The following is a 24,891-nucleotide window of genomic DNA, read 5'->3' as shown; positions in this document are numbered from 1 at the left end:
TTTACTCTAGTGTTGTTGAATTTGTTACAGTACAAAATTATGTGCTCTGCTGTTTCGGGTGTTAAGCAGTCGTAAAACTTATTTCGCTTGACTTTCTATTACGAGCTTTGACACTTGCAAGTGATGTGTTCATTTTCAGAAACTGACAAGCAGTCCGGTAACCCTAATGGCGCACATGCGCAGTGATCAATCCATCGCCCTCGCACCCAATTCCTCGCGCTTCTACCGAGTTGATGATTTCACTTCCCGACAATTGGTTGTCCGTGACTCTCACACAACTGAAACAGGACAATATGCTGGTCTCGTCGAACACGAAAGTAGGGTTAGTTGTTGGAAAATTCTCATCCATACTCTCCTGTGCACGTGTGTGACTACGGGAAGCGATTCTTGTCGAAGTTCATTCGCAAACGTCAAGTGGTGAAGCCATCAGCAATCATCGTTTTTGTAGCTGAAAGTCCCTACATGTAGGCAATAAGCATGTTGCTGTGCAACTCATCAGACTCTTCAAGATCGCCCAGATAAGATAAAGTGGGCCGTCCTCTTCAACTTTGTGTTTAAACTAAAGTGTGTTGCTCTTGAACATCACCTAATCATCTGTGTGGTTCTGGCCTGGCGACCACTTTTGCCACTTTGTTGTGAATCTCGTGTTTGTAAAGGAATAAAGAAAAGCCACACGATTTTCTCGACCACTCGGAACAGCAGCAGGAACAGGTGCGAAAAGTGGTGATTTATATCTTTGTTCTCTGCGGTTTTTTTTTTCTCGTCCTTCCCTTTCGAAAGCTGTCGGGCTGCTGGTGGAATCAGGCATCGAAATTGACTTTGTGGTTTTGTGCGATTTGGTGTTATTTTTCATTTCGCTGTTCCCGTTTTCCAGGAATGGAATTCTGACCACCGTTTTTTGAGGGGGTTTTTCAAACGGAATCGATATTTTCCTACAGATGGATGGTCATTTAGAAGTGTGAAGTACTTCATCACTAGTTTGAGGCTGTAAGAGTTACATCAGTGCTGAGCTGTGGATTATTTTTTTATCTGTTCATGTAGAGCTTTCCTCACTTCAAGTCGGCTCAAAGGACCAGATTTCGACAGACCGCGGATCCTGCCCGTCATCATTCAGGGGAAATTAGCCTCATAATGATGCAAAAATGTCAATTATACTAGCAATCGTATTCGTGGGATTTCTGGAAGCTGGTGAGTGATTTGTTGAGTGTAATTGAAAATTGACAAAATTAATGAATTCCTTCTCCTACTGCAGGTCTCTCACAATATCTGACCAATACAGTGCACAAAACTCCGGCCGCGGCCGAGAAAGCAAACGATCTGTACTGTTACAACTGTAATGCCACTGAGGATGGAGAATCCTGCATCGAACTGTCCGGGAACAATGCTTCCTTCGTCAAAAAGTGCTTCGCCGATGAATTTATTTGTATGGTAAGCAGAAGATTTCACATTAATTTTAGGACCATTTAGGAGGCAATATTCTGTTAATTTTATGGGGAAATTAAAAACGGTGACAGAACCTTGAGGTGGGGTGAAGCAAATTGACAGACTTTTTTTTTGGAATAGGATTCGCAGAATTTAGTTCACGTACCCATGTGAAGCTGTGTGTTTGCCTTAGAGCGCGACGCTCATTGGAGAGCTATTTTTAGCATCGTCTGCTTTTTCCTTTCCATCAACTCATTCTCAAACGTCGTCGTCGTCCTTGTGTCTCGTCCATACTTGATGCTGTTGCACTACCTTTTAGTATCTAACTACCTACATAGATATATCCTTTTGATATGTGCCAAACAACAAATATTAAGTTGTTCTAACCAACCTATTTCGGGAAAAAAGTGTCATCGTCGGGCTTGGCCGCTTGAGTGATGTGTTCTCCAATTTCTGTCATCGCGTCATCTCTGTCCATTCGTCGTTTTGGTATTTGCGAAGCTGCTGACGTTAGTATTGTCGTCGGAGTCGTCAGGATATTGATTGCAATTTCAAATTTCTGTCAACGTAAGATATTGAATTGACTCATACTCATAACTTAATTTTTTTTTAAATTATTTTCAAAGATTGGTACAGATTCAAATATTCTGAGGATTTGTTTCAATATATATAAATTCTGGATACTTAATTCTTGATGTCGTTTTACGAATAATTTCTCAACCCCGTGATGTAACATGCCGTGAAAGTATGCCAGTCTTGTCGGTAAATCAGAATTTTGTAATTGTGTACCGTAAAACGAGTAAGATTAATAACTTTTTTTCAATATTTCTGGATTATTTTTTCTGTTAAGAGGAATGTGGCATGTTTCATATTTTTAAATCCAGTACTGGACTCCTATGAACGCGAAACATGTTTGCAGAAATTTATTAGACCACTTTAAATTTGATTTAAAAATCAATTTCGTCTTTGTTTAGAATTTGATGCTTTGGGATAACATTGATCAGTCACTATTTTGACGGTTTTTACGAGTTTTCTTGAATCTTAGCATGACAAAACTGCATATCGAGTTGCGGTTAATGCATTCAAAAGCTTGCACAGAGCCCAGCGTTGTTTGTACCTTGAAAATCTTCAAAGGAATATCCAAACTGAACCGAATTTTTTTTGGAAATATGTTAATTCCAAGCGCAAATCAAACTTAATACCGAAAAATGTTTCATATCACACTGATAAAGCAGATAATTCGAAAGAAGCATCAGAACTATTTGCAAATTATTTTTGAAGTGTATACTGCTCGAATAATGTACCAAATGATCAAGAATACCTATCAATTTCCAGAAAAAGTTTTTCCTGAGCTAACAATATCGATTTTAGATGTCAGAGAGAAAATTTTAATGCTCGATGAATCCAAAGGTAGTGGTCCCGATGGCTTACCGAACTCGGTCCTTAGAAAGTGTGCAAACGGACTCGAAGCACCCTTACATCGCCTGTTGTCAGACTCACTTCACGAAGGAATTTTTTCGAAGTTTTGGAAGATTTCGCACATCGTACCGATACCTACATAAAAGTTCTTCTAAGCTTTTAGTTGAAAATTATCGTGGAGTGGTAATACTGTCTGCCATACCAAAGCTTTTTGAGAGCATCGTTTACGACTAAATGTACCCTTGGCTGGATAGGAAAATGTCGGACGTTCAACATGGTTTTCTGAGACGGCGGTCGACCGTGACAAATCTTGGCGAATTTGTATCGCGAACTTCACAGTGGATGATGCGAGGACTTCAAGTCGATACTATATACACGGACATGTCGAAAGCATTTGATGTGGTCGAAATCAATGCTCTTCTTTCCGTACTTTGTAAGAATGGAATTGCTGGTAACTGCCATTCTTACCTTATTGAAAGAGTTCAGTACGTGAGGCTGGGAAATGTCAGATCTGGTGCATTCTCGGTTTACAGTGGTGTACCACAAGAGAGTCACTTGGGACCTCTTCTTTTCATCACTGTTATGAACGAGTTTCCCGAAGTTCTGCACGACGTGTTCGTGCTGATATACGCTGATGATTTGAAAATATTTCTTCCTGTTCGTCACCAGAAAAATTGTTCGATTCTGCAAAGCGCATTGTACCGATTTTCAGAATGTTGCAGAAACTATGGATTGAAAATTAACGCATCAAAATGTAGCGTTATTTCATTTTCTCGGAAAACATCGCACATAGTCTATGAGTATAGCCTCGAAAACAGCTTGATCATTACTAGGAAGACGTCAGTAAAAGATCTTGAAGTGGAGATAGATAGAGAACTGAATTTCTCTAAGCACATAGAACAAGTGGTAGCCAAAGCAAATTCAATGTTTGGAATGGTCAGCAGAATTTGTAATGAATTGAACGACCCGTATACTATCGTTTCAATTTATGTCGGGTTAGTGCGGACTTCAATTGAGACCGGCAGCATTGTTTGGCAACCGTACTACAACGTTCACATCAATAGACTGGAGAGAGTCCAAAAGAAGTTTCTCAAATACGCGCTAAGAAACCTTGGATGGCAAGAGGAAATGCCGGTTTATCGAGCCCTGTGCATGCTGGTCGGACTGGATTCGCTTGAGAATCGCAGGAAGTTACTTGACGCGTTGTTTTTGAAGGATTTGGCAAGTGGAAGGTATTATTCGCCGTACTTGTTCTCACAGATATCTCCCAACGAAGGACGCAATAGTTTGCGCAGCATAAGGCCGTTCCATCTATCAAACAGGATCCAAAATTACGCAAGGAACGAGCCAATGTACAGGATGATGGCGCTTTACAACGCATATGTAGAAGAAATCAACTTGAATATGTCCAGAAACCAAATTAAAGCTAGTATTAAGAAGTGTTTTACTACAAATTAAAGTGTGGTCGATGTTTTTTAAGTTCAGACTCAGATAAAAGGCTTAGCCTAGGATCATTAATAAATAAATAAATAAATAAATAAAAAACACCTTCATAATATTCCCAAATGCTAGTGATTGATAAATTAAGGCAGTTCATGTGTTAAGGCCGAACAACAATTAAAATCAAAAAAAAGACAATGATGCTGCATAAATCAAGGGGCAACATTAGTTATGACATTTTAACTGCAAAAAAAAAGTTTTGCCTTCATCCAATTCTTCTGGCTCTTCAAACTTTAGCATTTGATAGGGATTCTAGCCTTTTGTCCTAGACTGGCTTACTCTTGGAAAACGTCCCTATTTTTAAAATATTAAAAATTTACCTCAAAATAAATCAAAAACAATACCAAAACTATGTATTTACTAAGGAAAAAAGTTTAACTGTCACATAAATCAACCTGCTGCTTCTAATCGCTTTGATTTCATCAGGAATGGTGTTTGTTTGCGAGCCTTTGAAAAAAATAGATATTTCAAGATTTTGAGATAACATCATTTGAAATTTTCAAAAACAAACCAAATTACCACTGAACGTGTATTTTTTTAAACGTAGAAAAAAGTTTTTAGATATTTTTACTTTAGACTTAGTTATTGATGAATATGTGAAAAAATTTCATGTTGAAGGATAGCAGCCAGACGTAGTGGAAACAACCCGCGGAAGGGACTTTGCGTACGAGAATCGTTAAGTCAGAATTCGCTTATAAAAACCGCGTGTATTTTACTCATAGAAAAAATACAGAATGAAAAAACCTCTACGTGACAATATGACACCAGGTGTGTCATTTTTCTCTTCACAGTAGTGTGCGTGCGTCAGCGCTCTCGTTAAACACTTCAACACTCCTCCTCGCTAATGCACGCACAGCTAATCCTTCGAATCCTGAGTGGATAAGGCAAGAACTTCGCAGAACGTGGCTTGGTGAAGACATCTGCAGCTTGGTCACCGGTGGGGCAATACTTCAGTTGTATTCCACCTTTAGCACACAAATCTCTAGCATGATGAAACTTTGTGTCTTTATGCTTGCTGCTTTTATTCTGGCGATCCAACTTGATGAAGTCCAAGCAACTTCGGTTGTCTTCATAGATGGTTGTCGGTTGACACTGTGCTTCGCCTAACTCCTCGAGTAACCGGCGGAGCCAGATCGCTTCTTGACCAGCTTCGGATAGTGCCACATACTCAGCTTCCATGGTCGACGTTGCGACGCACCCTTGCTTTCGACTAGCCCAACTAACCGGTGCACCACCAACTTGAAACAGGTAACCACTAGTCGACTTAGGGAACATCCATAAATGACGTAGCTTTTTTTTGTAAGTTTTTATACCCCCCCTCCCCGATCGTAGCATTTCGTCACAAAGTCATATACCCCCCCTAGATAATAACGTAGCTTTAATGAACCCCCCCCCCCCCCCATTTTTAAAAATAGGTTTCAAATTTTTACTTTTATTATCAGCATTTTGCAAGAATAATACAAAAAATAACAAAAAAGGGAAAGAAGTTATAAATGGAAGTTTGAAAAAGCATATCAATCAGTCAAAAAAATCAAGCTACCTTTCAACAAACAGGATAGCTTTATTCAATCAGTTTCGTCGGTCCAAATTATCTCCACTCTGGATTCCAATGAAATTGTTGGGCAGCTTTCCTCCATCGTCTGTTCGGCTGGAATAATTGCATCTGCGATGTCAGCTGCCTACACCCACTCTCTATCGTCCTTCGGAGTGATGACCAGCACTTCGTGTCCTCTTTTGCCTACAATTCGCTTTAGACGAATCTTTCTATCCGAGACTGGGGCCTTGTGGATTTTGCTATGTTCCTTTTGGAGAACATTTGAAGCAAAATATAAATTGCATTTCTTGCATGTACGCTCCTTGATACGCTTAAAACAGTCGGGCAGTAGGAGTCAAAAGCTAAATGTTCAGACTGGATTAAATTAGGTATAATTTTGCTCAATTTTGATTTTTTTTTTTCGATATTTAATCAAAGCTACGTAGCTTTACTTGAACCCCTACCCCCCCTCTCGTCACACATCGTCACACAAAGTCAAACTCCCCCCCTCCCCCACAAATGCTACGTCATTTATGGATGTTCCCTTACGGTCCGATGAGTCACCAGCCCAGTCCGCGTCACTATAACCGACAAGTTCCAGACCTTTGTGTCCGCCTAACCTCAAGGAAAGATTCTCAGTTCCCAGAAGGTAGCGAACTACGCGCTTCAGCTCACCCCAATCACGTTGCGTAGGGGAGCTCGCCTTTCTGCTCAAAATCGACACTGCTGCTGCAACATCTTTCAGGTATCCTGGGTCTAACGGTACCTTAGACTTCTTCGCTTCCTGGAGCCCAAATCGCTGAGCCACTTCACGGATAAAATTCTTCTGGCTCAGGTGACAGAAAACACCTTCTTTCTTCACCGATATGCCAAGGAAACAAGAGAGGTTACCCAACGATGAAATCCTTGCTCACTTCTTCTTCAAGACGGATTATATCTGCTTCCTTTTTCGCCACTACGATCATGTCATCAACATACAGAAGGAGATAGATCGTATCGCCGCTATTCAACCTTTTGTAGAACAGGTACGCATCAGCAACTGACTGCTGGAAACCAAGCTTTAGCAGTAGCGATTTCATGGTAGCATTCCACACTCGTGCCGATTGACGTAACCCATACAGACTTCGACTCAACTTGCACACAAGCTCCTCCTTACCGGGTGTACAATATCCTGGGGGTTAACGCATGTATATTTCTTCCTCTAGGTTACCATTTAAGTATGCGTTCGTCATGTCAATGTGTTTCACATGGAGTCTACGATGACCTGCGATCGTTAACAATACACGAAACGTCGACTGCATTGCTACGGGGGCGAATACTTCCTGGAAGTCCGTACCATATTGCTGGACAAACCCCTGTGCCACAAGCCGTACCTTGAACCGCAGAACCTTTCCTGATGCGTCTTTCTTGAGTTTGTAGACCCATTTCGAACCAATCGCACAACGACCTGGTGGCAATACAACGGGTGACCAAGTATCCGACGACAGAAGCGATTGATACTCCTCGTCCATAGCTTTGATCCAATCGGCGCTGTTCGAACACTTTACTGCTTCAGAGTAACTCCTTGGTTCTTCCTCAACGAACGCTAGCAACGCCTGTAGCCGCCACTGACCGATCCCTTACTGGCGTACGACTTAAGCGCCACTCCGTTAGGAGATCGTACGCCACGGTTTAATATGCCCGGTGAGACTCCGCTGAGGGCGAGTCCATAAATTATCCTTACAAGTGATTGAGGATCGGAACGGATAGGGCTCTCCAAATAGCTAACCCAAAAGCGACGAAACTAACGCATAATCCCGAATTCGAATCACGTGAATTAGACCAAAAGAACTGCTCAGTTATAGATCGCTCATACCTGGTAATAACATCACCGAGCTAACGACCTCCCGTTCCCCAATTGTAACGACAGCTTATTTGCACATGGAACCCCCTAGTCCTTCCCCGGAATCCCAATCTTCAAACAATCATGGTCAAAATCTTCAAACAATCGAAGAAAACAATCGAATTACAGTTTACAATATATATTAGAATTTATTCCCTAACTTTAAAGAAATCATTTAACGTTTTAAATCTAAATCCTATCTAACCTACATGCGTGCAATTTTTAAACGCCTAAATTTATACCTCCCCATACGAACGCGTTTTCATGCGACAAGCTTTCGAGCAGCATAGCTTGTCGCACTCGAATTTATGTTTTTGATAGTGGGGCTTCCGTAAAGGATGGAACGGAAATTCAGCCTCGACACTAAATGTTGCGCAAAACGGAAATCAGATCACCGTCGTTCAGGAAATGCACAAATCCCCAACTAGAGAGTCATATATGGATGACCCCTTCAATGCCAATCACTGGTTATTGGAATGGACTCACCAGTTCCTTCGCTCCTGTTACTCGCAGCCGATGGAGAGACGACTGGCGGGACTGATATGTGACGAATCACGCTGCTCTGGCTATGCTAGCACCGTTCGGGCGCTCGCTGAAGGTGTCGATATCGAACGTCTCACCACCTGTGCTGAGCCGATGTGCCTCTGCTTGACCTGGGGTCAAGGGTCGCTGACCGACGCTGTGGCTTGCCACCTGACCTTGAACGGCTGCCGATTGTTGTTAGATGTTGGCTGCAACGATAGACTGCGCTGCTCTGACCACTTGGAGTTCCCATAACTCCCACCGGGACGTTATGTTGGCGAAACGTTCCGCTTCCGATGAATGCTGTTGTCGGGTGTTTCCGGCGCAACGGGAAAACGGCAGCAGCGGAGTGCGACGTGGTCCCTGTGAGACCGATCTGAGAAAAGACGTGCCTATTCGACACCAGAAAGCATTAAAACACGCACGAGAACCTAGCACGTATATTTTACCTTTAACTAACTAATTGTCACGCAACCTTTCACTTGGCACGCACTTTTCTACTATTAATTATCTAGCTAAAGAAATTGAAAAAAAGAAACTATAAACTAACTGAAAACTCTGACCACACATCAATTTACATTAATTCGGACTCAATGTAGCTCGGCCCACGTACACGTCCACTGCCAATCACGCTCAAGAAACATTTGCTCGTCTCCTCGAGCTCTCAGTGCAGGGAAAGTGATCTTGCTACAAACGCCCTCGGCGGAAGTTCATAATCCCCGAGAGCTCTAAAGATTATCTCAAGAGATTAGAGATTCGGCTAATTCATTAGGATCGCAGTAGGTAATTGGTTCTAGCTGAAACGATTCAACACCCACGGGAGAATGTATGAACGCGTCCTCTGGCGTGTCTAACCGCATTGCTCAAACCGTCGATCGCGCGAATCGATATTATGTTCGAGATCGATCGAGGAGCGGACAAACTGGGCCTACTTTAAGGCGGAGAGTGAATGTTGAATTTTCCAATATGAGGACTGCTACACGCCAACAATGTAGTCACTTAGATTGTTGGGTGGCAGTCCAGCGTTTCTTCGGTTCAATCTACGTGGCTGTGGTGGCTCCTCCTCTTCATGAGAAATCCTTCTTCGGCACTTCCATAAAAATCTTCATCAGTGTCTGTTAGTCCTTCAAAATCTTCTTCATTTTCTACACTTTCACTATCACTTTGCGAAAGTAAGCCGAAAACACTGTTTTTCTTCTCCGTATCCAGCTGCAGCTCCATGGCCCACGATGGTTCTTCCGGTTTCGATGTGCTCTCGCCCTCCTTTCTTGAATTCGTCCGAGACTGCGGCACGATCTCGAGAAACTTTGCATCTCGGCTGAAGGTGATTTCTCCAGAACTTCTGTCCAGAAACCTATCCGACGAACATCATCTTCTGGGCTTTTCTTCCCATCTTCGCACGTTTCACGTCGGGTATGTGAACGTACGCTTCACGTCCGAACACATTGAGGTTGCTAATATCCGGCTTCTGCCCTGTCCACAGCTCATAGGGCATTTTTTGAACTGTTCTAGATGGGAGCCGGTTCTGTATGTACGATGCCGCTGCGATTGCCTCTCCCCAATAACATTTGGCGAGGCCAGATTGGAGTAACATACAGCCAACCATCTCTTGCAGGTGCCGATTACGACGTTCGGCTACTCCTTTATGTTGGGGGGAGTAACCGGCGGTAAGCTGCGACTGGATCCCTTCGTCTCGATAGAATTTCTCAAGATTTCTATTCACAAACTCGCCTTTCCGGTCCGACCGAATAACGACAGGCTTCCTGCCTGTCGTTCTCGGCCATGTTCTTGGTGATCCGAACATAGTTCATGATGCAACCTTTGGCATCTGCTTTCTCTTTCAGTAGATACATGACGAGATACCTACTGAAATCATTTTCTCCCTTGACTGAACTTCTGAATTTCATTGACAATTTTATCTTTCATGAGTTCGTCATCCGTCCGGTTTTCAAGAGTCGTAGTGAGGGCATCAAATGTACTTGGTAAACTTCTAAAAACCAGTACCACTTGCAAGTCATCATCCAGCTTCGTCCCTACATTGGCCAATTTCTCGAACAGATTATCGAACTCCTCCAAATGGGCCTCAATATCCTCGCCTCAGGTCACCGATCCGCTTCAATAACTGTACTTTGGAGGATAGCGAGTTCTTCTCATGCTGTTTCGCGATGTTGAACCAAACTTGCTTCGCCGTTCTCGTGTTCCGAATGTACGAATGTTGACTTCGACTCAGCAACAAGCCAACCGTCGCTCGTGTTCGCTGATCACCATCATACCAGGCAGCCTCCGCAGCTACGTTGCTTCCATCGGAAGCCTCTTCCGGCCTGGTTCCGGGACAAATGAACTTCCACAGTTCCTATCGAATAAGCAGGAACTCAACTTCAAGCTTCCACAAATCGTAATTTTCGTTGGTTAGCTTGACGATTCCATTTTTTTTTTCATTTTAGTCTGGGCCCACAACCTATTGTGAGGTGTGTCGTAGACAGGATTTAAAATAAAAATGTCTGACTTGTAAACAATGAGAATGGAAAGTGACAATTACCTAATTTAACAGCAAAGTTTACAGACCGCTATGATGAGTCGTTTTCTTCTTTGCTTCCAATAACTACAACATGTTCTACACGGAAGTTATAAATCGACTTTTAGGCTTTTTAGGCATTAGACTTGTGGCGTACTATCAATTTATTTCAAAATCACCTTGCTCCATTTTGGTTCGTCTCCGAAAAAAAAAATTGATAGCAAATGAAGAAAAAACTTTTCAAAAAAAAGTTTCATTTAGGAAAAATTATGATCAGAAAAGCTACTTTATTAGGAATTGTTATGTAAACTACGAAGAACTGTCAAATTAGATACCAAATTTGGAAAATCAACATGGGAAAGCATTACCATTATCCAGTTAAAAATTTGAAATTTGAACCCTGATTTTTTTTTTGGTTTTTTCAATATATGATTTATGTTGATTTGATTTTTACGCCATAATGATAACACAACTGGGTGGAGATTCATGTATCAATCAATTCTATTTACATTTTTTTTGCTTACCGCCGATCGACGTTGGTAACTTAAAAGTGGTTAATTTGTTTCAAACGATCCAAATATGAAAATTTAGATTTTAATTTAGCAATACATCTGCGCACTGTCTTTTAACAAAACTCTGCTAACGTACTTGGTAGCAAAAAAATTTTACTCTCTGGAGCCACTTTTTTACCGGAGAATTCATTTTTCAAATCTTCCTTTCAACTTTATTGCTACTTTCACTTTACAGGTCAAACAATTCTCGTACACGACGCACGCGAGCAACTCGAACGTGACGGAACCGAAGCTGTGGTCCCTGGAGCGCAAATGCGTCAGCACCTGCGAGCCGGGCTGCATCGTGATCGGAGAGCGGACCAAGCTGTACGCCTGCATCAGCTGCTGTACCGATTTGCTGTGCAACGTGGGGAAGGCCGGCTCGGCCGGGCTCCGATTTCCCTATGGGTACAGCCTCCGGAAAGTGCTTCCCCAGCTGCTCGGGCGGCTGGTGCCGATCGCCGGCTTACTCCTAATCGGACGATTCAACGTTCAACGATAGATCTTGTGCTATTTTTCTTGTCCTCGATAGCGTACACTAAAAGTTCAAAGTTAGGCAGAATAAGAAACGATTGAAGAGAGAAAAAAACAAGGTTTATTTTAAGCAAATTACCTGCAGCTTTAGGAATTTTAACCATCATTCTATAATAGAATCGATCTAAAAACCACTCACAAGTGACAGGGTGATGCCAATTTTGATGGTCGATTTGAATTTTTATTCTCTTACATTTTTGAAAAGTTTTACTTTTTCGAGTGCCAAAAATCTTAGTTGAAGCTTGAGAAAAAACTGTATTTTTTATCTTGCTTTGTGATATGTTTTGCTATACATCTTGCTTATCATGAAAAACTTTAAAATACTCAAATGATCCTTATTTTTTTACTCACACACAGCTACTCCCAATAATGTAAAAAATAATCTTACTTCGATCTCGTAGGTTAACGCCAAATTTATTCATCATTGAGAAGTTTTCTTAAACTCTAGTGATCAAGAAAAAAGAAATACTTTTAAGACAAAACAAAAATCCAACAGAAATCTTTTCCGATAATGATAAAAATAATTCTTCCACTTGCTAAAAACTCATTCGTTTATTATTCTGATGAAAAAAAATCCAATGTAGATAGAGACAGTTTTGCTTTTTCGATTCATTGAAAAAATAATGAAAAAAAAATCAACCCAAAACATCCGTTATTTCCTTAACTAATTAAAATAGAATAAGTGAGACATAAGAAGAAACAAAAAAAAATGCGTCTAATTCTTCAATTGAAGATTTATGTCGTGCCAATTGATTTTTAATTTTTTTTATTCTCTCGGAGTCCATCGAAATTTTAGAAGTTTCATAACCAAACGTGATTGAGCAACGTTATTTCAAACGCGTGAAATTATTAATGGTATTGGAGAAAAAATTGTCCTAGTACAGGACAGAGAGAGAGATTGTTAAAAAAAAACAAGATTGGTACGAGAACTTGGACGCAGTTCGACGCAGTGAACGAATATCGAAGGGCCAAACTTAAGTGTAAGGAGAACGTTTGATAAAACGTGGAAGAAAAGAATTTAAAAGGTAACTGAGTCATCACAATGAATAATATGGATGGCCATTGCAAAGTTCTTGAAGAAATTACGCGAAATTTCCATCAACGTAAATACGATACGGTTTGATTGTAATTTTAAATAATTTTTTATGTAGTCTATTGGATGCAATAAAGATTTATTAAAATAAACTGTTGTGGGATTTTTTCGCTGAAAATTTTCCTAAATTTTGAATTTAGTGACGTGATATTCGACTCAAACAATATAGAATTTTCAGGCTTTATGATTCCTCTAATATTCCAAGTGATCAAACAAAATTTCTACACAAATTACACTTCCAATTCAAGTTCGACGGGAGATGCCGCAATTTTCTAGTTCAACCAATGGAACCGGGAACCGTACTTCGCTTCCGGTCGGGGATAATCGTCCGGCAGTCCCGGGGTAGCATCGGGATAAACGGTCTTCTCCTTCTTCGGCGGTGCCGGGCGATCCGTTTCGTGAACCTTAGCTCGGGTGAAGTACCCATAGTGCGGGCGCTCGATGTTCAAGTTATCCAGCACGCATTTATCGTACACGGATTGCGTTTTGCGACAGCTGAAAAATAAAACGAATATTCATGAGTCTATTTCCCTGAACCAACTCTTAGGGTTAGATACATACTATCGGAAGTTCAGATCCCCGCTGCTCTTGTCCAGACAGTTGGCGTACTGGGTGAACTCACCGGCACAGGATTTTTTCACCTTCCTGAAGAACTCGAGGGCACAGTTGGTGACGGCTTTGCCTTCGTTGATGCAGGCACGCGGATCACCGAGCTCACTGCGGCACAGCATGAATTCCTGCGGAGGAGAAAAAAAAAATCATTGGTTTAGTAGTCAAATTTTACAGTGAAGTGTTCTTTAAATTGCTGCTATGTAGATCAAATCAATAAATTCATTTAAGGCAGTTCACAAGACTTGTGACAAACAAAATCCGTCGATTTCATGTCATTCTATGCACAATTTTCCCGTTGGTTTGAATAACGTGCCACCATTAAGTCTGCCATTTTTTACAAACTGAAAATTATTTCCTGGATTCTGCATCTGAATCCTGAATTTTCAATTTGAGTTTTTTGTATGGATTCTACGAATACTTTTGAACAAAATTTGATTTTAAATTTTCATTTGCTTCTGCACAGAATACAATTTTTGCAATATAACTCGTTTTGAATACTGCATCTGAATAAAGCAGTATTAGGTAAACCTCTTCCGAACTCAAAATTTTAACTTAATTTTAAATATGTACGATTTTGTTTAATCATTTGCTATCCTTTCAAATGGAACACGAGAATCGATGTACCTTCCGATATTCGCAAGCTGTGATTTGTGAATTCTAGATCGATGCTTGATTTTTCATTTGTTCTTGACATCATAAATAGAAGCTAATATTTGAATTTCGAATGTTGGTCTGAAATGAGATTCTGAATTCACACTTTATGAATAATCGGTAATCTGGATACAAGAGAGCCGTTTCAAAATTCAATTCTTATTTCGAATCAACTTTTGTTTGAATGTTTGCAATTATTAAACTTATTTAAAGTTTGGATCCGAAATTCTAAGCATTTTGAACCTAAGGTCTAGATTTCAACTCTCGAATCACCTAAAAATTGATTAAAAATTTGAAATTAGATTATATAGTAGTACATCTTGTGTGATTGGCATGAATATTTTTGAAGGGGGTTCCATCCCACTTCCAACTTCTATTTAAAAGGAAAAAAATCATTAAAATAATGAGTTTTTTTTTTCATTACTCTCTAGAGAACAATTCCCAAGAGGAGAACTTATCTTGAATGATTTTTTCGAAACATGGATTTTAAAATCCTCTACTTAACACAAGTTAATAATTAAGTTGAGGGGAATGAATAAGCTTTCAATGCAGCAATTTTCGAATTCTAGCACAAAACACAAATGAATCTTTAAATAACCTCGCAGTAACTTGTTTGAAATTTTAAAAACAACTTTGCTTAGCCTGGTTGACTACTAAATGTGCGATCCTATTGATTTTCTATATTGATTCGTAAAAACAACTGAAGTGATAAATTGTTGAAAACTTAATTTTATAAACCTCTCTAAACTGTTTCAATCTCGAAGATTTTTCAAGTCATGAAGCTCGAAATCGAGGCTCTAATCTGCTTGCGTATCGTCACAACTTCACAACAAACCCCACTTGCTGCTTCAGCAGAAGGTTAGGTCTCCTTAACAAATTACATAACAAATAACTACTGGAAACGGAACGCTTTTGTTATCATGATCATGACAAAACTGTTCAAATATTGCTCCAATACTTACATTATTCTCGGCCTCGCAAGCCTTGCCCAAATGGAAGGCTCCAGCACGGAGGGCTGGTCCGGAAAGGTTCACCTCCGGCACGGTGAGCTCTTCCTCCGTCGGCAAGTAAACATCCTTGGTAACGACCATCTTCCGTTCGATTTAACCGGAACTATTAAGGAGGACCGTCCAGCGGGTGCTTCTGAAATGTTCAAGTTACAAAATTGAATTAGAAATGTACTTCAAAGATAGAAAACGAAAATACCGATTTGAAGATATTAAAACTCGTCCTCCACTGACCGAAAACTGCGAGCTCGCTGCTGCTGTTTTGGTCTAAAACGGGGAAGAAATTATGACGTTTATTTGTTATTTGTTTTGCGTGAGTGTGCGTGAGATAAGTTGTACTAAAAATTGAAGAATTCACAGAAATGCCAAGTTAGCAGATTTGTTAATGGTTTTCCCATAATTAATGTCCTTTATAAAGATTTGGATATCTTAATTTGTCATCACATAAAACTTTTGTGGAAGATTTTAGTCGTTAAGTTATAAGAAACTTCGTAGTTTTTCTTATAAATATAAGAAAAATAGTTTGCGGGGTAGGTTTTTTTTTGTATTTGAGTTAAGAACAATTAACAAATACAGGTTTTGCCGTACTGCCGATCTAACTAAAACTTTAAGTCTAAAGGAATGCTCGGTGAAATACCAATGAATATCAGCGAGATTTCTAATATTCCTAGAACATAAATATTGAATTCAACATTCGATTAGGAAAGTCTGTAAAATGTGTGCGTTCTGAGCAAAAATCAGGGCAAAATCTGTGTCTGAACGATATCTGGACAAAGCGTCAAGTCTGTGTTTTGCTGACAAATCAGGGCACCTGGCAACCCAGCTTCTTTGTACTAAATTCAGCGCAGGGCGTAGCATATCGAAACGGTATATTTTTTTTAGATTCAAAATATAAATCCGGTTCTGTTTCCAGTTTTTGAATCTTTCAATGATTAAAAGTGTTATTTGTTTTCAAATGCACGCTGGGCCATGTTGAACCATTTATGCTTGAAAAATAACCATAATCGAAGTTTAGTGGGTTAAGTCGTTTTATGAGTTTTCAGCAAAAACTCATAAAATGAGATTTTGAAGAGAACTTGGATTATGGTTATTTTTCAAACGTTTTCCAAATATGAATAATGGTTGAAAACAACCGTTTTTTTATTAAAAAAGGGACTGAAATTCTTTCTTCTGAGAATTATTAGGAAGATTTACGGAATAAATTTGATATTTTGAAATATATTACAATCATTAATTTCCATTGTTGTTTTATTTCAAAAACTTAATCTAGAATAACAATAACAGTTAAAAAGTTACATTTTTGAGCCATTTTTTTTTTCATTGATGTTTACAAATTCGAATGAGCTATTACGTGATGCTCTAGGCTCTACCTGCAGGAAAATCTCACTACTTGCTTAAACGGGAACCGCTGTGGGCGACAACGAATTTATTCTCATCTTTTGACATTAATTCAAATAAAATAAAAAATGCTCCATGTTGGCCAGTTTCAAATGAGCTGCAAAATGCCACTAACTATCAACAGAAACGTCTAATAATTTTTAAAACTGACTTCAATTCGTTGCCAGAATATCCAGACAATTAAAGTTGATGTTTCCCACAGCTTTGATCATATCGAAACGCGTTATCTAAAAAAAAAGAAGAACCAAATGAACATTTTAAAACAAACAATTAATTTACTGACAAATAACCTGAGGACACAATACTCACGATTATCAATTTTTCAAACTAATCTTGGCTCCGTTTGTTTTTCAGATTCTTCAAAGTTTCTTCCTTGCATATCCGAGTTGTTCGGTTGTAAGTGGGTGTTGGCCTACTGGTTGGCAAAGATTTTTGTTTGATTTCTTGAGAACGACACATCGTGTAGACCAGAGGGCACACTTTTATCTTCCCTGAGCTGTGTACCAAATACTGAGTTCAACACAATTTTCGGTGCAACTGGGTCATATTCCTGCGGAGGAGCATAACGACCCTTATTGAATAATCCGTCTACGTTTGTCTATTTTGCTGCTATCGATAGTATAGTACCTTGCACATCCTGAAACAGATTTGAAGTTCGTGTTATCTGGATCTGGAATTAACTCTCTTCATGTTGATACTCACGTTTGTTCCGCTGGAGCTGATAATCCTGTCTCGATGTTAAACCTTGCACTCGGCGCCTCGGAACATTGGCGCATAATAAAAGGCCGGCCGGAAAAATGTTCAATCCGGTTCCCTTGGAGGACTGTGACTTGCCCTGCTTTGAATTATTCTAAAAAGCATCTTGAGTGCTACTGCAGTCAATCCGGGATTCGGAATAATATTAGAATCAATTTCAATCCACTATTGTCCGGATCTTTCACCACTCCATCGTTCCACTTTAACTCCGGAAGATGAAATCTCATCAATTTATGTTTTCACAATACCTAGAAAATAGAAAAAAAGTAAACTATAGTCCGCTTTCTAATTGTTCAAACATCCTGCCCATAAATACTTACCTTTTCTCCAGTTTTCCTTTTTCAAATTTGAGAACATGTCCGGATACTGCTTGTCCAACTGGTTGGGGTTTTCGGTACATTTTTCCGCTGCAGTTTATCTGATTTTCCCCACTAATCTCTCGATCTCCGCGGCGCAGAACAGCGTAGCTCTGGACCTGAACGAAAAAAAAAATGGCGGAATGAAAGTTTTTTCAAGTATAATTGAAATTTAAACCATTATTTTGGGTTTCCAGTCAAACTTTGAATATGCTTGAAATTTAACAATTCATTCTGGTTAAAAAATAACAATTTTTGACGTTTTCAATAAAAAACCATTAAATGGTTCAAAAAAACTCGAAAATGGTTATAAAAAAACGAGCGTGTGCGTTCTTTGAGAGATTCGGTGTATTTTACAAGTTCTGTTCAACCATGAAATATGTTCACTGGCCCTTAACCCGAGCTGCCCGTGAAGCAGCTCAAGTAGAAGAAGAAGAAGAAGATGAAATATGTTTCTATTTTTTTTTACTGTGCTCCAAATTAAATGGCAGTTGTTTACTTCGACCCGGGCGAAAATAACGGTGAAAGTTGGAACAAAATTTTCGTATTTATTGATTTTTGGCTATTCGGTTTTCTATAAAAGCTAGTGAATGTATTTAGGTTTGTTTAAAGTGTATTTCTCACTAATTTGTTGTGTGAATTTGACGACGAAGCACCATAAAGTACTAAGTGCAAAATTTTGTTTGAAAGATCAACTGAGACATTTGAGATAAATAACGCTTAATGAACGATTGTTAATATGCACCTGAAAGAAATACAAATAGAGTTGTAATTTTATAAAGGAAAAGGTAAGGAATGTGTTTTCACGTTTTTTTTTAAATCTATTCATAATTCTAATTTTTTTTTCATATAACTATTTTAAGGAACTTAAAATATTCACTTTTTTTTTATTTTTGATTTTAGACAAAACTATTCTACTGGTAAGTGAAGACTTCAATTATTTTTTTTCGTAATTTGGTCATGACATAAATTACTGTTCTAAACTCAGCTTTAGCTGGATTTGTTCCTGTCGCATAAAATAGGAAATGATTGGAATGGAATCTTTTCTTTTTTTAAACAATCAAAATACCACAAAAATAGATTTTATACAGCACAAAAAATAATAAAAATAGTAAAAAATGACAAAAATGACAAAATGAAGAAAATGACATAATTGACAAAAATGACAAAAATAACAAAATTAACAAAAATGGCAGAAGTAAAAGAAATGACAAATATAACAAAAATGACGAAAATGACTTAATCGTTAAAAATAACAAAAATGACCAAAACTACTAGAAATTACGAAAATTACAAAAATGATAAAAAAGACCAAAATGATCAAATTGCAAAAACGACATCAATGACCGAAATGACACAAATGACAGAAATGACAAAAATGACAGAAATGACAAAAATGACGAAAATGAAAAAATTAACAAAAATGACAAAAATGAAAAAATCGACAAAAATTACAGAAATTAGAAAAATGACAAAGGTGACAAAAATTATAAAAATGACAAAATGACAAAAGTGACAAAAATTACACAAATCACGAAAATGATATGAATGATAGATAAATATGACAAAAATAAAGAAAAGGATGAAAATGACAAAAAAGACAAAAAGGATAAAAATGATAAAAATGACCAAAATGACAAAAATGATCAAAATTGCAAAAATAACAAAAATGATAAAAATTACAAAAATGAAAAAAAAAAATTACAAAAATGACCAAAATGACAAAAATGAAAAAATGACAAAAATGACAAAAATGACAATGATCAAAATGACAAAAATGAAGAAAAATAAAAAAAAATGACAAAAATGATTAAAATGACAAAAATGAAGAAAAATGACAAAAATAACAAAAATAACACAAATGACAAAAATGACAAAAATGACAAAATTGACAAAAATGACAAAAATGACAAAAATGACAAAAATGACAAAATTGACAAAAATGACAAAAATGACAAAAATGACAAAAATGCCAAAAATGATGAAAATGACAAAAATTACAAAAATGACCAAAATGACAAAAATGACAAAAATGACAAAAATGACAAAAATGACAAAAATGCCAAAAATGATGAAAATGACAAAATTGACAAAAATGACAAAAATGACCAAAATGACCAAAATGACCAAAATGACCAAAATGACCAAAATGACCAAAATGACAAAAATTACAAAAATGACAAAAATGACAAAAATGGCAAAAATGGCAAAAATGGTAAAAATGGCAAAAATGGTAAAAATGGCAAAAATGACAAAAATGACAAAAATGACAAAAATGTCAAAAATGACGAAAATTGCAAAGATTACTTAAATTACAAAGATAACAAAAACTGAGAAAAATTACAATAATTGAAATGGCAAATGGCAAATAATGGCAAAATGACAAAATTGACACAAATTAGATAAAAGCCAGAAATAATAAAAATGACCAATATGACAATACTGAAAACAATAACAAAAATGACAAAGTTACTTAAATGATGATGATGACAAAAATGACATAAAGTTATTAAATTGATCAAATTGACAAGAAGACTCACAGTTAGAAAATGACAATAATAACTTAAATGACGTCATGTTCTTAAAAGACTTATTTTTTTGTTACTTTTTAATTGTTGATCCTTCATCCAATGATTTTATTTTTTTCTTTACAAAAAAAATTAAACAGTAGGAAATAATGTTTATATTGAGAATTTTTTTTTATACAACATTTTTCATTTTTTCCGTACAGAAATTGTTGCAAATTTGTTAGTTTAAGAAACGAAGGGTTAATATTTTCCTCATTTTTGTCATTACTGTTTTTTTAGCTTTTGTGATTTTTGTTATATGTATATTTTTTAACCTTTCCATATTTTTGTTGTTCTAGTAAGTTTTGTCTCTCTATGTTAAGCAACAGAAAGGCATCTAAAGAATCTTATATTTTCAAGCCTCTCGACCTGTTTGACATATTTTGAAACCTTTGAGTACCTAGTTGAAAAACACATAGTGGAAACGTTTTTTTCTTATATTATATCGTGCAGAACAAAATCATTCAAAAAAATCCACCGATCATTAAGCAACGGCTCATATTTCCTCCCAGAGCGAGGTGCAAATTCATTCACTCATGTTCCCATTATTGTTGAATGCATTTTTATTCACAGTGAATTACCTATGCAAGAAGAGAAGTCGGTTGGTTTTTCGTATAAAGCTTTAAAGGAACTACACTGATCTTTCCGTTCCATTACCGTCATAAAGCTGCTGCTCGCTGTAGTCGACTGATTGTTTCTTCAAACAATTTTTTTTTTGTTCCATTAGCAAGAATCGTTACAGAGTGTTGTGCCCGCACTATGCTAAACTTATCGGTATTGCGCGAATAAGCGCGCAAGACGTTGGGGGTTTCCATTTTTTTTTCTAGCTCTGTACCCTGAGAAGGTCACAGCCAAAACACAGCAGCAGCAATTTGTACCCCAAAAATTGCTATAAACTCGAAGCGACAGCTTGTGAAACTTAAATCAAAATGCATAGTGCCGCTGCTGCGCCGGTAGATTATGTATTTTTGTTGTTTCCAGTCTCAAACTATCTTTATCTACCACACTTAAAAACCGGGCGCGAAAAATGCATTGTCGATTGTTGATTTCCATTCACACGAGATAAGTGGGTCTCCTACTTGTATACTTATTATGTGAGCTGAATTTCCGATGCCACGCGATAGCTTCCACTTCCACGAAGCGTCATCGCCGTATCGTTATCGCCTCATAGAAGAACAGTTAGAGCTTTTTCCAGTTGATTGAGTAAATGTTTGAATTTTGTCAATCCAAGAATTAACTTTGTTAGTCAATCCTAAAATTACTTATGTTGACAACTATGAAGAAAATGGGAATATTTAGAAAGCTAGAACGCTGAAGCCTGAAGTTATCTCCTATCATCCTCGGATAAGAAGATTCTTTTCCTTTTTTAAGCATATTACGCCATCCTAAGAAAAAAAAAACGCGACCAACTCTGACATCTCCGAACGGGTTTGACCCTTTTTGCGTAAAACTAACAAAAAATTATGCAGAAGAAAACCTCGCAGTATTACATGAAACTGGTTCCGGCAGCAGCAGCGAATCAAAACAAAACTTTGATTAGGAAGAGACAGAAAAAAAATATGCACAAACGACCACAGAGAGTCCTCATAGACTCGGTGTAGCAGCTTCTTAGTTCAGTGTTCAGTTCACCGCAAAATTAGATAATCAGCTAAATGTGAACCAACTCCGGCTATTGGCATCGGACCGGTTCTCGATACTTCCTTTATGAGGAGTGTTTTTCCTCCTCGACACTATCACGCAAACGGCCCCTAGTTCAGGAGGGGAAAGTATAAACGTGCCCCGAAAAACTTTTTATCAGAATTAACCGCTAGATATCTCATCTGAGATTAAAAATATTGTTATTGGAATCCCCTTTTGAGATTTATTCGATTCGCCTCAGAGTTTGTGTCCAATATTATGTTCCAATTTTTTTTTAATAACGTTTATTAGCCTAAACGGTTTAGCTATTTATATACGACATAACCTTCATCACCTGGTCATCACGACTATTCGGCCTAGCGACCATTCGGCCTAACAGCCATTCGCCCCAAGATGCAAACAAGCGTTATACCGTATTTGTTTTCTCCCCTCGTTCAGTGGAGCACTTAACCCGACAAAAACAAACACAAACCGTCGCCAGTGTATTGCTGCCTCACTCACTCAAACGCTCTCTCGCAATACTGGCAAAATTATTGGAGGGGCATCGTCCGTAAGTAGAGCTCCACCATGTCGAAACCAGTGCAAGACCGTCCGAATAAACAAACAGTATGACAGCACCTAGTGGTGCACCAGTGCAACACTCGACATAAACAAATACGGTAATGGTATATGTCTTATCGGCCTAGCATACATAACAACAATTCGGCCTTATGATTATTCGGCCTTATGACCATTCGGCTTAGTGACCATTCGGCCTAACATCCTTTCGGCTTTGCGTCCTTTCAGACTACCAGCCTTCGGCTGGATAACCGTCGGCGAATAACCTGTTCGGCTTAATGGCCTAATAACTCATTCAGCCTAACGTCCATCGGCCAAATGACCTTCGACTGAATGGCTTTCAGCCGAATGACGCAGCCTCAGTTTCTTTCCATCCATCGTCACCTTTATTAGTCTGGTCAGCTTCTCTCAAATGCTGTTTTCGTCCATGGCTTCCATAGCTCGGTCACGCTACGCTTTAAGGAGCCAAACTCGTTTTGTATATTTAGAATTGTTTTCTTAGGTCTAGATCATCACTTTTTGAAGAGAACAGCAAATAGGTAGATAGGGATATATGAAAATGAAAAGAATTATAGATGAAGATCAATAGCTTTTAGGAAAAGGTATAGTTCGAACATGTAATCAATGTCTACCGCAGCTAGCACATCACTTATTGGGTTCAGGGTAGTTTTCTCGGGCCTGAAGGAAGTCTATTAAATTTGCTCTAATGGCCAGGTGGACCTCACATGACCAAAAGATATGCTCGATGTCGTGGTAACCTTGGCTACAGCCACACAAATTGCTGCCAGCAATATTTGTACGATAGTGTACCGCATTCAAGGAATAATGATTGGACATGAGACGGGAAAATACACGAATTAAATCTCGACTCAGGTCCAATCTATTGAACCAGGGCTTAAGCTTTCCCTTGGGATAATCGAGTAGGGCCACCGACCCAATTCATCCTCGTTCGATCTGCGCTGCCAGTTGACAATATAGTTTTTTCTGACCAAGAGGTAGAATTCGTTGAAGACAATTTCACGCTGGTAAATGTTGCCTTCCATCGCACCCACCTTTGCCAAAGAATATTGCTTCTCATTGCCTTCTATCGAGCAATGTGTCTTGATAAAGTGGTCAATATAGCAAAATCTGTTCTATTTGTCATATTTTTGTTAAGCTCCGCATTGTCAATGTAATTACATCCCTAGAACAGATATAAAGTGCCAAAAATGCCAAAATGTCACAAATAACGTCAAATTTCCAGATCATTTTCAAAAAAAATCTTATTGAGACTGAGCTTTGGCGGATTATTCATTAAAAAGTACGGTTTTTACACCACTTTTTTCCATTTATTGTGGCCATGATGTGAAGAAATGTTAGAAAAGTATTCCCATATGTGCAGCACTTTCACTTCACACTAACTTCAGCTTTCTCAAGCACAAAGTGAAGTTTTTTTCGTACACTTAATAACTGACTTACAGCCTTTTTTCCGAAACATGTTTTTTTTCGGATTTTTTTTTCTTAGACTTTGAATAACTTTAAAATAAATGACTGTAGCTGAACATTGTCTGAAATCATATTTGAGTCACGTTACAAGCTTTCCAAAACTATAAATTTTGTAAAAATCGGGTGATAAACAAGAGAGTTTTAGCGGAAAAAGTGTTAGGGATCATTTGACCCCCGGCGGTATAAAAAGGTTTACCACATATGTACGTTTTTCGAAATCTACAAACTTGAAAAAAAATTTTTTTTAAAAAAAGCAAAATTTGGAAAATGAAAATAGTCATGAAGAAAATTTGCGATAAAAATTGAAGTTCGAAAAATGTCATTTGGGCGAATCAATGATTATTTTTCTAATATGAATTTTTTTTTCCACGTTTTAAAAAATGTTACGATTTTTACGACAGCTAGGATAACGGGACCTAGAATTACAATAAAACTGAACAGTATTAGTATGAACAATGCATACATTTTTTTAAGCTTTTCGATCATTTCTTAAGTTTGCGTAGGTTTAAACACACAACCATTTCCCAATATGTAATTAATTTTGAAAAATCGAACATTGAAAAACTACTCAGGGCCGTAGGAAGCACCAACTCATGGGGGGGGGTTTTGGTGATTGATTTTTACCTATGATTTTTTGTCCAACAGTGCACTAATACAAACAAAAATTTTAAGCAAATTATGTTTGTAACTATATAAATATTCATTTTTAAGTACTTTTTCAAATCATAACTTTATGAAATTGGTCCTACACCTTAAAACGTGAGTTAAATTCGCTTTCATCGATGGTTAAAATCTTTGAATTTGTTGAAGAGTGTGGTAGGATAAACTTAGTTGATTTGGGAATAAAATAAACTTTTTTTTAAGAGTCTTCCATTTCTTAAAAAAAAAACT

At 38.0% G+C, this 24,891-nt stretch overlaps 2 protein-coding genes and 1 long non-coding RNA gene across 5 annotated transcripts; 1 reads left to right on the top strand and 2 right to left on the bottom strand.

The window, feature by feature from the left end:
- Positions 1–408: 408 nt before the first annotated feature.
- Positions 409–12,488, top strand: LOC129756050 (uncharacterized). Of its 2 annotated transcripts, XM_055752805.1 has the most exons (4): positions 409–711; positions 1,042–1,188; positions 1,253–1,428; positions 11,542–12,488. In XM_055752805.1, the coding sequence occupies exons 2-4, from the start codon at positions 1,143–1,145 to the stop codon at positions 11,845–11,847; spliced, it is 528 nt and encodes a 175-aa protein (XP_055608780.1). In that variant the 5' UTR covers positions 409–711; positions 1,042–1,142; the 3' UTR covers positions 11,848–12,488. The 2 variants fall into 2 exon arrangements, with proteins under 2 accessions (XP_055608780.1, XP_055608779.1); XM_055752804.1 differs by having other exon boundaries at positions 409–1,188.
- Positions 12,489–13,143: 655 nt separating this feature from the next.
- On the bottom strand, positions 13,144–15,534 carry LOC129756049 (NADH dehydrogenase [ubiquinone] 1 alpha subcomplex subunit 8). The gene is made up of 4 exons (XM_055752803.1): positions 15,442–15,534; positions 15,198–15,378; positions 13,534–13,709; positions 13,144–13,467 (listed from the first exon to the last, which is right to left on the bottom strand). The coding sequence occupies exons 2-4, from the start codon at positions 15,324–15,326 to the stop codon at positions 13,245–13,247; spliced, it is 528 nt and encodes a 175-aa protein (XP_055608778.1). The 5' UTR covers positions 15,327–15,378; positions 15,442–15,534; the 3' UTR covers positions 13,144–13,244.
- A 1,010-nt stretch (positions 15,535–16,544) lies between these two features.
- Positions 16,545–17,865, bottom strand: LOC129757406 (uncharacterized). 2 transcript variants are annotated; one of them, XR_008739698.1, is made up of 4 exons: positions 17,717–17,865; positions 17,343–17,644; positions 16,950–17,277; positions 16,545–16,867 (listed from the first exon to the last, which is right to left on the bottom strand). It is a non-coding gene; the product is annotated as an uncharacterized LOC129757406 (long non-coding RNA). The 2 variants fall into 2 exon arrangements; XR_008739697.1 differs by having other exon boundaries at positions 16,950–17,644.
- Between the last annotated feature and the right edge of the window lie 7,026 nt (positions 17,866–24,891).

This window comes from Uranotaenia lowii, chromosome 3 (genome assembly GCF_029784155.1).
Source record: "Uranotaenia lowii strain MFRU-FL chromosome 3, ASM2978415v1, whole genome shotgun sequence".
Taxonomy (NCBI): domain Eukaryota; kingdom Metazoa; phylum Arthropoda; class Insecta; order Diptera; family Culicidae; genus Uranotaenia; species Uranotaenia lowii.
The sequence above is the reverse complement of the archived record's forward strand: the minus strand, read 5'-3'. Positions and strand labels throughout refer to the sequence as shown.